The sequence below is a fragment of the Phodopus roborovskii genome, unplaced genomic scaffold (assembly GCF_943737965.1).
Source record: "Phodopus roborovskii unplaced genomic scaffold, PHOROB, whole genome shotgun sequence".
NCBI classification, from domain to species: domain Eukaryota; kingdom Metazoa; phylum Chordata; class Mammalia; order Rodentia; family Cricetidae; genus Phodopus; species Phodopus roborovskii.
Genome location: NW_026126410.1, coordinates 13,737,050 through 13,750,783, shown reverse-complemented (window position 1 = coordinate 13,750,783; position 13,734 = coordinate 13,737,050). Strand labels below are relative to the sequence as shown.

Genomic DNA, 13,734 nt, shown 5'->3' with positions numbered 1-13,734 from the left:
GTCATAATATGGACATGATATTCACCTTGTCCTATGCACACTTCTTACAGGATGCTCATTTTTATCTTGCAGGCATCCCTTAGTACCTTGGACTAAGCAATAACACTAACTGTTAATGAACTATTACTGAGACAATCCCATAGAAAACTGAAATCATATAATTATGATCTCAGAATTAGCCACAATAAGTAGATGTTTGACCATGAAGATGGAGCATCACAAGAGAAAAGTATCCACCCATTGTATTTTACAACTCAGCTTCATGTGCTAGGGAAATGTTATTTTGCAGATTAATGAGGGGTGTCATTTTGAATGCTACCTTCAATAAAACAGACCCATCACCCGAGTTCTTTCAGCAAATGGCTTTTCCTGGCATTTCAGTTTGGTTACTAGTGGTACATGACTAAGGAATAACATCTCAGAGAATAAGATGCAAGACTTACCAGTACGTGATGGCTAACGGGTTTGCACAGCACATAATGTCTTCTCCTGATATCTCTAACAGGGTCGTGTCAGTTGTACAGGACGGCTAATGGTGCAGGCTGTCAACCAAAGAGGTCGCAGTCCCCGCTCTCCCTCGGGCCATCCTCATGCCAGAAGGTATTTCCGATGTTCATTCCTGGGTGTCCTGTGTGTCCCTTCTCATTCATTTATTGCTATAAACCCATTGCTACAGGGAACGCAGACTTGAAGTGTATGGTGTCTTTATTATGCCCCTTTGCAGTTTCGAAATGGGAGGGAGTAGAATAGGAGGGAGCAAGTACTTGCCAATATGCCCAAACTATTCACGTATATAATCATTACTCTGGGCTCTCTCTGTCTCTTTCCCTCCTCCCACCCACCTTTCCTCCCTCCCTCTCTCCCTCCCTCTCTCCCTCCTTCCCTCTTGCACTGAGGATTTGAACCTAGTGCCTTTAAGCATTTGAGGCAAGCACTCTTCCACTGAGCAGCAGCCCTCCTCTTTTAAACTGAATCTTGCTAATGATTTCTGACAATTTGCATTAAATGTCTTGCTGGGTTCCTCAAGTCTCCTGTGCCATTACTGTCGGTTGTAGTGCTCTGCAAACATAAGCAGTGAGACATACGACCTTGGAGAGGTTGGCACTACCCTAGTTTAAAGCAGAAAATAAGGCCTTCAGGCAAACAGACAAACTAATGAAAGCTTAAACATGCCTTAAAAATGTAATTTGTTTTCCCAAGGATCATGAAAAAGAATTTTGATAAGAAATACATTATGTTTTTATAACGTAAGAAATTATAATTAGCTACAAAATTTAAATCATACTGAAAAGTTAATATTTATTTCCGTTGGGAAAGACTTGGTTTAAAAAGAAGAAGGAAAGCTGCTGCTACTTCTAAGATAAAGCCAGGCACCTTTAATCCAAGCACTCAGGAGGCAGAGGCAGGTGAATCTCTGAGTTCGAGGCCACCCTGGTCACTCTACAGAGTGAGTTCCAGGACTGCCAGGGGTACACAGAGAAACATTGTCACAAAAAAGAAACAAAGAAAAAAGCAAACAGACAAATATATATATATATATATATATATATATATATATATCTAACACAAAGCTTTAAAAATGTCTGATTGTCTGATTAGGAAAAATATTCTCAAACATAGTAACCCCTTCTCTATTTCCCTTTTCTGATTTGTATTTAGTAGTCTGCTGATTGAAGACTACTCAATCAATTATAGACTTCCAAAAGAAAGGTTTGCATGTGGCATTTGTGAGTGTGTAAATGTCAGGGGGATGGGTTCAGACAGGGACTTGTCTCCCTTGCAAATAACTACCATGTATGCTCTATTTATCTGACTATCATGTCTCTTGTCTCAAGGCCTCGCTCTCGATCAAGGGACAGTGGCGATGAAAATGAGCCCATTCAGGAGCGATTCTTCAGACCTCACTTCCTGCAGGCTCCTGGAGATCTGACTGTTCAGGAAGGCAAACTCTGCAGGATGGACTGCAAAGTAAGTGTGTCCATGCCTGCTGGCATTCTCTTCTGTGTTTACCGTGAGGTCCGAGATGCCCCCAACTCGAGAGACACGGACTCTGTGGTTATATACAGTTATCATTACGATTTTCTTTGCTAACTTTCATTATGTATATTCCTTACTCTGAAGTCTACGCATCAAACTTCAGCAAATCACTAGGTCTTCCTCCCTCTCCCCACTTACCACCCCCACCCCACCCCCCATTTTGTAGCAATAAGTCTACCCTGCATCCCAGTCACCCAGTGATCTTCATGGCTACTCTGTGCTATTGGAGTTACTTACTTTTTTATTCCTCCATTTCTGAATTACTGTCTTTTCTATAGTAGTTTTTATTGGATAACTTTATTTTAAATTAGCTTACATGCTAACACGCTCCCTTAAGGCATTTCATACTTATTTAGTTTGTGCTGGTTTGTAGTCCCCTGCTCCTCCCCTCCCCTACCTTTCCTCCCTATTCCCACCATACATTTCCTCCCCTACTAGTCCCCCACCCTGATTCCACCTGTCATTTGTGTTATTGTCTTAACCTTTAGGGGGTAAATGTGGGTAGTTTTTAAAATTATTTTGGCTCCATCTACTGGTTATCCCTGGAACTGCAGAACATGAATAATAACTAGAGCTTGGTAGAGAGGTTTGGAAAAGCTGCTGTTAAAAATAAGTTTACTGGATATGCATGAGCCACAAGGCTAGCGTGAGGGATGGGACAATGCATTTCTGTATTTCTAAAATTAGGTCACAGCTGTGGCCTTAAATAGTTTCAAAAACATCACTCCTGAAGATGCAAGAGTAGAAATTATGAGTCCTTTATCAGTGTGAGAAAGACAATGCATTAGAGGGGATTGGCCCATGACCACTAGACACTCTTGCAGTAGAGATGTGAGGGTAATGTGTGTCTCCTCATTCTTAGTCCTAGCAATTGCTTTGAAGTAATCTGACTTATTTGATCACTGGGCGGGGGGGGGGGGGGGTCTTAGTACATGCAGAAAAGAATAAATGTATTCTTTACCATAATTTGCTTTCTAATGTAGCTCATCTTACATTATAAAACATGAGTGAATTTCAAAGCATTATTTCATTTTTAGTCAAGAATTAACATATTCAGGGGACCAGGTGTGGTGACTCACACCGTTAATCCCAACACTCAGGAGGCAGAGGCAAGTTAATCTCTGTGAGTTTGAGGACAGCCTGGTCTACATAGTAAATAAGTAAGTAAATAATTAAATAATTTTTAAAAAGTTTTTGAGGTTCATACATGAGGGGGCCTGGGAAGATAACCCAGCTGGCACAGTGTCTGCTGCTCATGCATAAGGAAATGAGGGATTGAGTCCAGATCTCTCCAGCACCACATAAAAAGCTGGTGCCTGTAACCTGCTGCTGGTGGGGTAATAGAGACAGGGAACACATAGGGTTCATTTGCTGGCAGTCTAGACAGCCAGTGGGCTTTCAGTTCAATAAGACACCCTGCCTCAAAATGAGGTGGAGAACTATAGACCTGATGTTGATCTCTGACCTCTACTGACATGTGCATTTACATCAACCCACATGAACATGTGCAAACACAGCACATATAAAAATTCATGTTAGAATTACTATATGATCTAGCTGGGTATAGATAGATCCCCAGAAAATGCAATCACAAGTCAGCAATGTCTGTACTCAAGTCATTCGCAATATCAAAAATACAGAATCAGTTTAAGTGTGTCTGACAACAGATTAACAGATTTAAAAATATACCTGTGTAAGGCATATTGAAAAAAGAAACTTCATCATTGGTGAAAGCATGGAGATCCTAAAGTGCATTATGTTAAGTGAAATGACCCAGGCACAGAAAGACAAATACTACATGAAACCATTTGTCACTTACATGTGGAATCTTGCTGCGCTTTCTTTTATCATTTATTATAAAATAAAACTCGGGAACCAAATATAAAGGTATGAACCTGACACACACACAGCAACTTCCACCCACACTGGTCTCTCTGTTCACCTCCCTGCTTGGCTTGACCAGAGCCTGTGCCACCTTCCAGCCCCACCTACTCTTCATCAGACATCACTCTTTCTCTGGTTTGGGGGAACTCTCTGATCCATTCCGACCAGCTGAGTGTGAACCCCAACTCTCAAACCATCATCTGATTTCACTGACCATCAGACCACAACACAAAATATTTCCTCAACAGAATCTAAAGAAGCTTGGCATTGGAGGAATTAAATGATGCTTGCCGAGAGCTGGCAGAGCAGGATTGGCAAGCTGTCAGTCACACAGCTGTCAGAAGTTCAAGAAATCTATTGCTCATCACGGTGGTTATTAACAACCCTTCAAACACATGAAGGCTGCTGACAGGAAGTTGTAAATGTTCTTGCCACAAAAAAAAAAAAAAAAAAAAAAAAGATAAGCAATGTGCTGCTTAGCTTGACTTCATTATTCCACATTGTGTACACATTCTAGAGCATTGTGCATGCAATATATACAAATGAAAATTTTTATTTGCCCATTTTCTAATATTTTAAATTTTGAAAGAATTCATAAATATAACCAATATGATGGTATTTGTCATCAACAAAATGAATGATGTCATCCTGAGATTGTTACTAATTTCATGTGTAAAAAATGGAGTTATGGGCCAGATGCCGTGGCTCACACCCTCATTCCCAGCACTCAGATGGTAGGGGCAGGTGGAGTTTTGGGAGTTTCAGGCCAACCTGGTCTACACAGGGAAACAGAAGTCAGTCAACATTACACAGGCAGGTCCTATTTCAGAAAAAAAGAAAACATGAGGAAAAATGTGTATTTTTTTAAATGTATCCTGATGAGTTGATACACAGCTCTCTGGGAGCTACTTTTTATTGCTCTAAATGGCAACATAAATGTTCTTTAATCTTTGCCTTTAAAAGGACATTGAGAACTAAAACAACCACTCCTTGAATTCACTATCATGATCCCACCTACATAAAGACAATCTGAAAGTCCATGGGTATGGTGGCACAAGCCTCCAATCCCAGCACTAACACAGAAGCAGGAGGTTCACAAGGTCAAAGTCATCTCTGCCTACATAGTTATCAGCTCGGGCCACATGAAACCCTGCCTCAAAAACAAAAGGAGAACCAAATGCCTTGCCATAGCAATGGACATTGCACCGCTACCTACTTCAAAGTTTGCTAAGTGTGCTCTTCTCTCTGCATCTCCAAGAGATGGACCCAGAGCACACAGACTGCTCAGACTGCGGCCAGCTTGGGATGACCTTCAGCTCCCAATGACATGCTGTTCTCACCACACACTGCTAGTGCTCCAGTGACAAGAATACGGCCGGTTCCTTTTGCTTGAGCATGAGTAACCCTCCCACTGGAACAGCTCCTGTGTGAATAGTTTTGAAAGAACCCAGTTGGTGACTTCCTGCTAGTAGATGAGCCTGCTTGTCCATTTTCAAGCCCAGGAAAATGGGAACAAGTTATAAACTCCCCAAGACCTGGAGCCCAGTTGGGAATATCTACTGCTTTATTTCCGTGCCATTGTAGTGTCTTCCCCACAGGGAAAGGGTACCTGTGGAAGGCTGGCGATAGCAAGGGATAGGAGAATAGCATACTGCCCCCAAACCACTCCCTAACTATTGCTCGTCCTGAAATCCCAACCTCTTAACCCATGATTTAATTGCACTTTTCCCCTTACATTCTCCAGATGTGACTACATGTATAAGAGATACTTCATGGGTAGTAGGCATGAATACATACCATGGGGCTGGATGGAATGTATGAGTTCTCTGACAGATTTGGAAAAAGCTAATGTTTCAAAGAAATTGTTTTATAATCCATAGATGTCTCTTTGGGGGACAGTATACATGATTTCCCATTAGTAAAGTTGGAAGAAGAATGGATTTCAAAAGGTCTTCCTTAATGCTCTTTCTACGATAAAATCAAGGGCAACACTGTAAAAATCTGGCAGAATCTCCCTTTCACACTGCAGCATGCTATCTGATCCCTGGTCACACAACTGCCATGACCTTAAGATTTTAGGGTATTTCCACTGTGATGCTAATTTCTCTATGACTTCCTGGGCAATTTCAAATTGCTCTTGTTATTCAGTTTCAAGGGTTATAAAATAATAATAAGCCTGTGTACTAATGGATGAATTATCTAACATCTCCTTGGTGATGGCCACTCCTTGGTGAGAAGTTTTAGTGCTGAGTGATATTGTTATAATGGTTGCACATCTTCTATTTCCAAAGAGCTCAGAGCCCAATGCTGACATCACCTGGGAATTTTTATAGTCCTGGGTGAGGTAAGATGATGACAGAAATATGTTTTAATCCCTGTTTCACTTATCTCCAGATTGTTCTATAAGAAATGTTTAGTTGTGAGAGTCTGTGTGTTTATGGAAACCATGGGAAGGTTTTAAACAAAGCAGTAACATGAGGAAGCCGTCTAAAAAGCCATTGTTTGTGCTACCAAGTGTTCCACAGGGAAGGAGTAACAGACAAACAGGCTTCTGCAACTTTATATATAGAATCCAACAGACTGTTTTTAACACAGCATACAGCAATTCGAAACTCTAGAGGATCGATGCTGGATCCATAACTCTTGGTGATTTGGTTGCTTTACTATTAGAGAAATGTACATGTTTTCCCTTTCTGCTTTCTGCTTAGGTCAGTGGGTTACCAACCCCAGATCTCAGCTGGCAACTAGATGGGAAGCCCATACGCCCTGACAGTGCTCACAAGATGTTGGTCCGTGAGAATGGAGTACACTCCCTCATTATAGAGCCAGTCACGTCCCGGGATGCTGGCATCTACACGTGTATTGCCACCAACAGAGCAGGACAGAACTCTTTTAACCTGGAGCTTGTGGTTGCTGGTAGGTGGCCTGTGACTCCTTTTCCACTGCCAGTCAAACGACACAAAAGTTAATTCTTCATTATTAGCTAATACAGAAAATAAGTAAAAATGCTGACAAAATAGATTGTATCACCAAATACAATGGTAGCATGTCATAAAGCTTAGCAACAGGAAGTGTCTATTTTTTCTCGTTTCAGCATAGCCATTATTGTTTATCTTTTCTTTCTCCCATACCCAAGCAAAGAAGGGAAGAAGAGTTAGGTAGCTTACTTTTTCATAGCTGTGATAAGCCTAGTGTTCCACAGGAAAAAAGTGACTGACAGGCTTCCAGAACTTTATATAGACAGGCCATATAGCTATTTCTAAACTCAAAAACTTTAAGCAATGTTGTCATCTACACTCAATTCAATATCAAACTGAATTAATTTGCTTTCTAAGCAATGTAGGTAATTTGTGTAAATGTTGTTACAGGAAGTTATACCCTGAGAAACATTCATAGAAAGGTTTATACCACCCTTAGGAGTAAGGCAGAAGTGGGATTTTGATGGCCTGACTCTTGATATCATGAAACTTGCCAACACACATTCCTTAAAGCTCGACTGACAATGCCATCATATATGTTATCTTGGCTTGGCCTGGCATCAACTCTGTGAGAAAATTGCAGCTTCCTGGAGTTCCTCTTAGTGAACTAGGATTAGACTCCAGACAGCCTATTGCAAACACTCTGTGAACCAGTCTGCTTCTTCAATAGAGTGACAAAGAGAATAAAACTAGGGAGGGATATAAAATCCAGGCTATAAGAACCAACATATTCTTTCCCACAAAAATCTGGTATAAATATATGGGTGATGCTTTTAAATATTGTACAAAGTATTCTCTCTGCCCACATGGCCGAGTTGATTTCATTCATTTCTCTCAACTCAAATTAAATTGTTTATTTTTCTATTAAATTTACCCACTGCTCTTCTTTGTTCATCAGGATAACACTTGGGGGTCCCTGAAACAGGCATCTGGGCATGCATGCCTCAGCACTCATGTCAGAGCAGGCAGTGCATGGATCAAGGTCTTCAACATCAGATACTGGTTTGAGTGCTCCTGGCAGTGTTTAAAAGCAGCCTACGTATCCCAAATGCTCACCAGTGACAACATGTGCTGCTTGGAACACACTGTGCACTGCGCTGCCTGGACAGGCCTTCATCAGCATTTTTCCAGTTTAATCCTTATAATGTGCTATGACACATTATGGTCCCCACTAGTTGAGATGCTGAGGCATCTGTGGTCTGTTTGCAAGGTGATACAGCTAGTAAGACACAAACTAGTATTGGATGGCAAAGACCTTGATTCATGTTCGTATGCAGGAAGATGTGTATCTGTGGATTCATTGTTGGGAACTCGGGTGAAATCAAACCTGTTCTTTATCTGAAATTATTTCTACCAGTGACCCAAAAAATCAGTTTCCCATTGCTTTACAATGTTCAGGATATTATTAACAATAAGTCCTTTTTGTTTTGTTTTGGTTTGGTTTGGTTTCTCCATACAGGGTTTCTGTATGTAACAGCCCTGCTGTCCTAGAACTTACTCTGTAGATCAGGCTGGCCTCAAATTCACAAAGATCCACTTGCCTCTGCCTCCCAAGTGCTGGGATTAAAGGCGTGTGCTACCACTGTCCAGCAAGTCCTGACTTTTAAAAGAGTAAGTAATAAAATCCTATAAGATAATCATAAAGTTGTCTTCTTTGTAGCTCCCTATGAAGAACACAAGTTAGATTTGTAATTTGCCAGCTGTATATTCTTATAGATAACCATTTTTTAAAAAACTGCCAAATTTAGATAAATACTTTTCCTGCATCTATCCCCCCACCCCCCACCCTTTAAACCCTGCAGTATGTCTCCTTGAATTATAAGTTCCAATTCTTCAAAGTAAACATTTCAGGTGACAGCCAGTGACACCTAAGCCTGTGTACTTGGCACCACTAGATGGCACCTATAGGTAAAGGCTGTGAGCTTAATGTTGACTTAATTAGGCAAAGCTCTCACAGCTGCCAGCAATGTGAATTGGAAGTCTGTCAGGCAGGCATTCTAAGGAGCAGATGTCGCGGCACAGCGTGGGCCTATCAGTCTTGAACTAATCAAGGGAATACAGACCTTTACTCAGGGGAAACGCTAACCTCTACCACATGAACTAAAAATGGTATCACAAAAAAGCTGCTTGACCTCGAAAGCCCCTGAGTTCCTTGCGGTGACCCTTTCGTACTCCACTAACAGAATTCATCTCGTGTTTCCTTAGCAAAAGAAGCACACAAGGCCCCTGTGTTTGTGGAGAAGCTGCAAAACACAGGGGTAGCTGATGGGTACCCAGTGAGGCTGGAATGCCGGGTGTTGGGAGTACCTCCCCCTCAGATATTTTGGAAGAAAGAAAATGAATCACTCACTCACAGCACTGAGCGAGTAAGGTAAGACTATACAGGGGCCGCATCTACCCCATAGCTTTACGGAAGAGATGTCGGCTATTGCATGCAAATCAGTGTGTGTAAAAGCCATGTTGTCACGAGCACATTCTGACTTAACCTAGTTGTGTTTCTGAAATGTGTATATCAGAAAGAAGCAATGGATTCATTTGCCCCAGTAGCAACAGCCTCGCCTGTGGTTTTGTACAGGCTGGTCTTCTCCAGGAATAGTGCATAGGTTTATTCATCCCCACTCTCCCATTAACTTAATGGGGCTAGCCGCCCTCCTCTCCAGAATGACTATGATCCTATCTATTGTCTGCTACTCGCACAGTTCTGTTTCTTATGGCCTAATTAATCCAACGCCACTTTTTATTATGTGGAGCTCTAATGACTTTATCTTTTTCTGCAGCATGCACCAGGACAATCATGGCTACATCTGCCTGCTCATTCAGGGAGCCACAAAAGAAGACGCTGGGTGGTATACTGTATCAGCCAAGAATGAAGCAGGCATTGTGTCCTGTACTGCCAGGCTGGATGTCTACAGTGAGTGCTGCCTCGCTTCATCTTACTGCATAGCCCGAGTTGAATGATTAGGAATTAGATTATCAGAATGACATACCACATTACTCCAAGATTTATGTTCTAAGTTTATACTCCAGCATTTTATTTGCCAAAAAGAAATTCATATTACTCTTTCTCTTTCTGTTTATAGTTTCCCGACATTAATAGTGAAACCCCTCCAGGAGAACAAGCACCCAAGTATCACCAGGGTCTTTGATTGATTAGCAAGATGTGCATGTTGATGTCTTAGCCTGGCTAGTCAGCTGTGGCTTTCTCACTTGAGCTTCCATGGGGGTTAACAATAGACAAAGGCATACGCAGTTTTCACATTTTCTTATCCTGGTATTCTGCAAGTGACTGTCTCTTAACATCTCTTCCTGGACCATAATCCTCTCATGGTGTCTTAACATGTGTACTTTGATTCTGGAATGTGTACTTACACTGCAAAGTGCTTTTCTCATTAATGTATCGTAAGCAGCTTAGCAGGAGATTCTTGAATGTGTGTGTGTGTGTGTGTGTGTGTGTGTGTGTGTGTGTGTGTGTGTGTGTGTATCTGTATACATGCATCCTAAATTTCAAAAACTACCAGCTCAATTTAAAGGCTAGTACAAGAGCATTATATTATTGGTTGATAAAAGAAAATAGAAAATATTAAAAGCAAATTCCAGATTTGATTTCTGCTTTAGAAAGTAACAGTCCCTTGAAACCTTCCCAAATGCCAGATTCTTTTCAGTTTATTAATGTTAAAATTCTATCTAGAATTTCTAGCTGTAATTATCATTAAAGAAAAGAGAGAAAGATGGGTCAGATATAGGAGGCTTACCAACTGTTTTGAGATTTTTCCAGCACTGCAGGTGGTAAAAGAACAATAACTTCCCATGTTGCCTGACTTTATAGCCCCAATGCCACAACAGACAGTAGCCTATGATTCTTGTAAGTAAAATGCAGAAGGACCTCTAAGGTTAGCTACAGCTCTACTGCGGCTGTGTTCAATTTTCACAAACAGTGTGAAAATTGTGGGGACTGGAGAGATAGCTCGGCAGTTAAGAGCAATTCCTGTTCTAGCAGAGGACCCAGGATCCACATGGCCATTCACAGCTATCCAGTACTAGGGCAATCTGGCACCTCCTGGCTTTCCAGGCACCAGGTACATACTCAGTACACATGCAAACACACAGGCAACACATTTACACACACACCCAGGCATCATGAACATACTCAGTGCATGTGCATATATGAAGGCAAAACTCTCACATATATAAAAAAGAAAATCTTTTTAAAGAGAATATGTATGGACCATAGATAGATAGACAGATTGACAGACAGACAGAAAGACAGACATTAATTTTGTGAGTGTGATTTTTGTTTTTAGACAGGTTGTTGCTCTGACCATTACTGTGCAACCCAAGCTGACCTCAAACTTACAAAAATCCTCCTACCTCAGCCTCCCAAGTGCTGAGCTTACATGTATAAACCACCAGGCTCTGCCCAAAAGTCATTCTGTATTTACTTAAACTCCAAGCATATCTTGGCTAGGAAAAAAAAAAAATCATTTATTCTCTTTCTTTGTAGCCCAGTGGCATCAGCAGCCACAGACCACCAAGCCAAAAAAAGTACGGCCCTCAGCCAGTCGCTATGCAGCGCTTTCGGACCAGGGACTAGACATCAAAGCTGCTTTCCAACCTGAAGCCAGCCCATCTCACCTGACACTGAACAGCGGCTTGGTAGAAAGTGATGACCTGTGATCAGTGCCCCGTTGAAGCTGAAAACTGAACGCCATTGCTTTGACCAACATCCTCCTCTGTCACATTATGTAAAAGGCAGAAGTATAATTTTGACTTTAAGAAATTTTAAAAAAACAACACCAAATTCATATTTTTCTTACTTGATAGAGAATCTAAGTAGGTGATGCTTATAGGAATATACACATTGCACAGAAAATTCGCATTTGTTGTCCAGGTTAAAACTTTTGGAATTGTAATTAAAGTGGTCGACATGCCAGAAGAAATCAACTGTTCAGAGGTAACCACAGGTTAAGTTATCTACAAGTGCCTTCAAACACAAGCTGTAGGTGCTATAGTGTGGCAGTGCGAAATATTTGACAGCATCTCTAAGAGCAGTGTCTACAGATGGCTACAGTGAACCAAGTGCAATATGGAAGGGCAGAAAAGAGAAAGAAGAAAGCCAGTGAAAGCCTTGTCTTTGCAAACTGCTCGTGTTAAATCAGAAGGAAGGAAGTTCTTGCCTTAAACATCATCCGTATCAGGGGTTTTCTTTTTACACTACTTTAGTACAAAGCTTACTTACAATCCATAGGAACTAAAAGGCTGATTTAAACTTAAACAACTAAAGTATTCTGTAGAAAGCTGATAACGTATTACAGTCCATACAAGAGGCATCCAAACCACCCAGATGACCAAGGCATGTATTGTTTGGAGGAAATAGGTTTGGAAGGCATAGAAAGAATGAAGGAAGGAGTTGCTACCCGCACAGGGATCTCATATCCATTTAGATGAAAGCATCAGGGGGTGGGCCAGGCTCTTCCTTGGTTTTCTTCTAAGCCTTAAAAACACAGATGCAAAAGCACTGCTGTTAACCAGTCAGGGACTCTAGAGGGTCATCTGGAAGTCTGGAGCACATGTGTGGTGGAGACTTCCATGTAGCTGAAGTGTGTAGTAGTTGACGATGTTAGTGTGTAGAGTAAGTTGGGCATGGGTTGAGACTGCAAGGGTGGCAGGAGTAAAAAGTAGCCGATAGAGTCTAGTCTGCCTGAGGGAAGTAAAGATTTGAGAGACAAAAGCAAGCTTGTGATACAATGAATTTCTTTTCCTTTGGCACTAAGAGGCGTGGTGAATGGTTCTCTTCACTTCCCACGCCATGGAAACTAGTCTTCGAAGGGTCAGGCTCTGAGCACCTACAGGGCCAAGCTGCAAGGACCGCTTTTTGAAAGCACGATTCTGCATCAGCTACACGGAGTTGATTCTGACCAGACTTGATGAGTTTAAGTCGGAACCAATATTTTCCTTTTTTAATGAGAGAAAATAATCTGGCCTGATAGTGTAAAACGTGAGGCTTTAATGGTACTTTGCTATGAAAAGAAAACACTGTGTTCCTCGTGCAAAACCATATCTATTGTTCATTATTTATAAACGTGTTCAACTTTCTTAGCTCAGTTACTCAATTCATACGTAGTACTTCTTAAAAGAATTTTGTATCTGTAACCACCCCATATATTTTGTATTACTGCATCACATGTACAGCTTTCTACTTTTGTAAGAACACCAACCAACCAAGTTTTAGCAGGCTTGAGCACTGGGTGGCAGATGTTCTATGCAGCGTGGTACAAGACTTTGACCACATACATACACATTGCTAATGGAGGATTTAAGTAACCATTCAGGGTCTTCTAGACCTATCTCTGTTGTAGAATTGTGACCTATATAATTATATCATACTTGCCAAACTTTTCTGAATGTGACTTTTTTTTTTTTTTGCTAAGTTGCTGGGCTTGGGAATTAACTAGCATCCTTTTGCCACCTTTTATGTTATATTTATGGGGGGAAAAAACAAAAAAACAAAGTACTACCATACTTTGGATTGTTGTGCCATTATAATGTGGACTTAATATCAATAAATAAATATTTAACAAACAGTAGCTGATCCTTTGTAACGCTGTGTTCTATGGCTGCTGTGATGGACTGGCCTGGCAGAGTTAGAAGCATCAAATTTCTGTATTCTCGAAGTCAGGGAGATCAGAAGGTGGGCATGAGACGGCAAGCTCCCAGTTCACTGTGCACTAAGAGTTAACATCATTGTGTCACGGGCTGCAATCTTACATGATGCTCAAGTGGTTATGACACAATTCAGAAGTACCTTGATGCTATGGGACAGAGGACCCACTAGTCT

At 41.2% G+C, this 13,734-nt stretch overlaps 1 protein-coding gene across 3 annotated transcripts in view; it reads left to right on the top strand.

The window, feature by feature from the left end:
• The window catches only part of Palld (palladin, cytoskeletal associated protein), a 356,672-nt gene extending 343,189 nt beyond the window's left edge, over positions 1–13,483 (top strand). For 2 of the 3 annotated variants that reach the window (XM_051182479.1, XM_051182476.1), the window contains 6 exons: positions 506–600; positions 1,836–1,968; positions 6,630–6,837; positions 9,105–9,270; positions 9,677–9,810; positions 11,401–13,483. In XM_051182479.1, coding sequence (XP_051038436.1) covers positions 506–600; positions 1,836–1,968; positions 6,630–6,837; positions 9,105–9,270; positions 9,677–9,810; positions 11,401–11,573 — 909 coding nt within the window. In that variant the 3' untranslated portion in view covers positions 11,574–13,483. Of the gene's footprint in view, positions 1–505; positions 601–1,835; positions 1,969–6,629; positions 6,838–9,104; positions 9,271–9,676; positions 9,811–9,979; positions 10,187–11,400 lie in introns of those variants that run through there. The other variant, XM_051182477.1, reaches the window with a different exon arrangement.
• Positions 13,484–13,734: the final 251 nt, after the last annotated feature.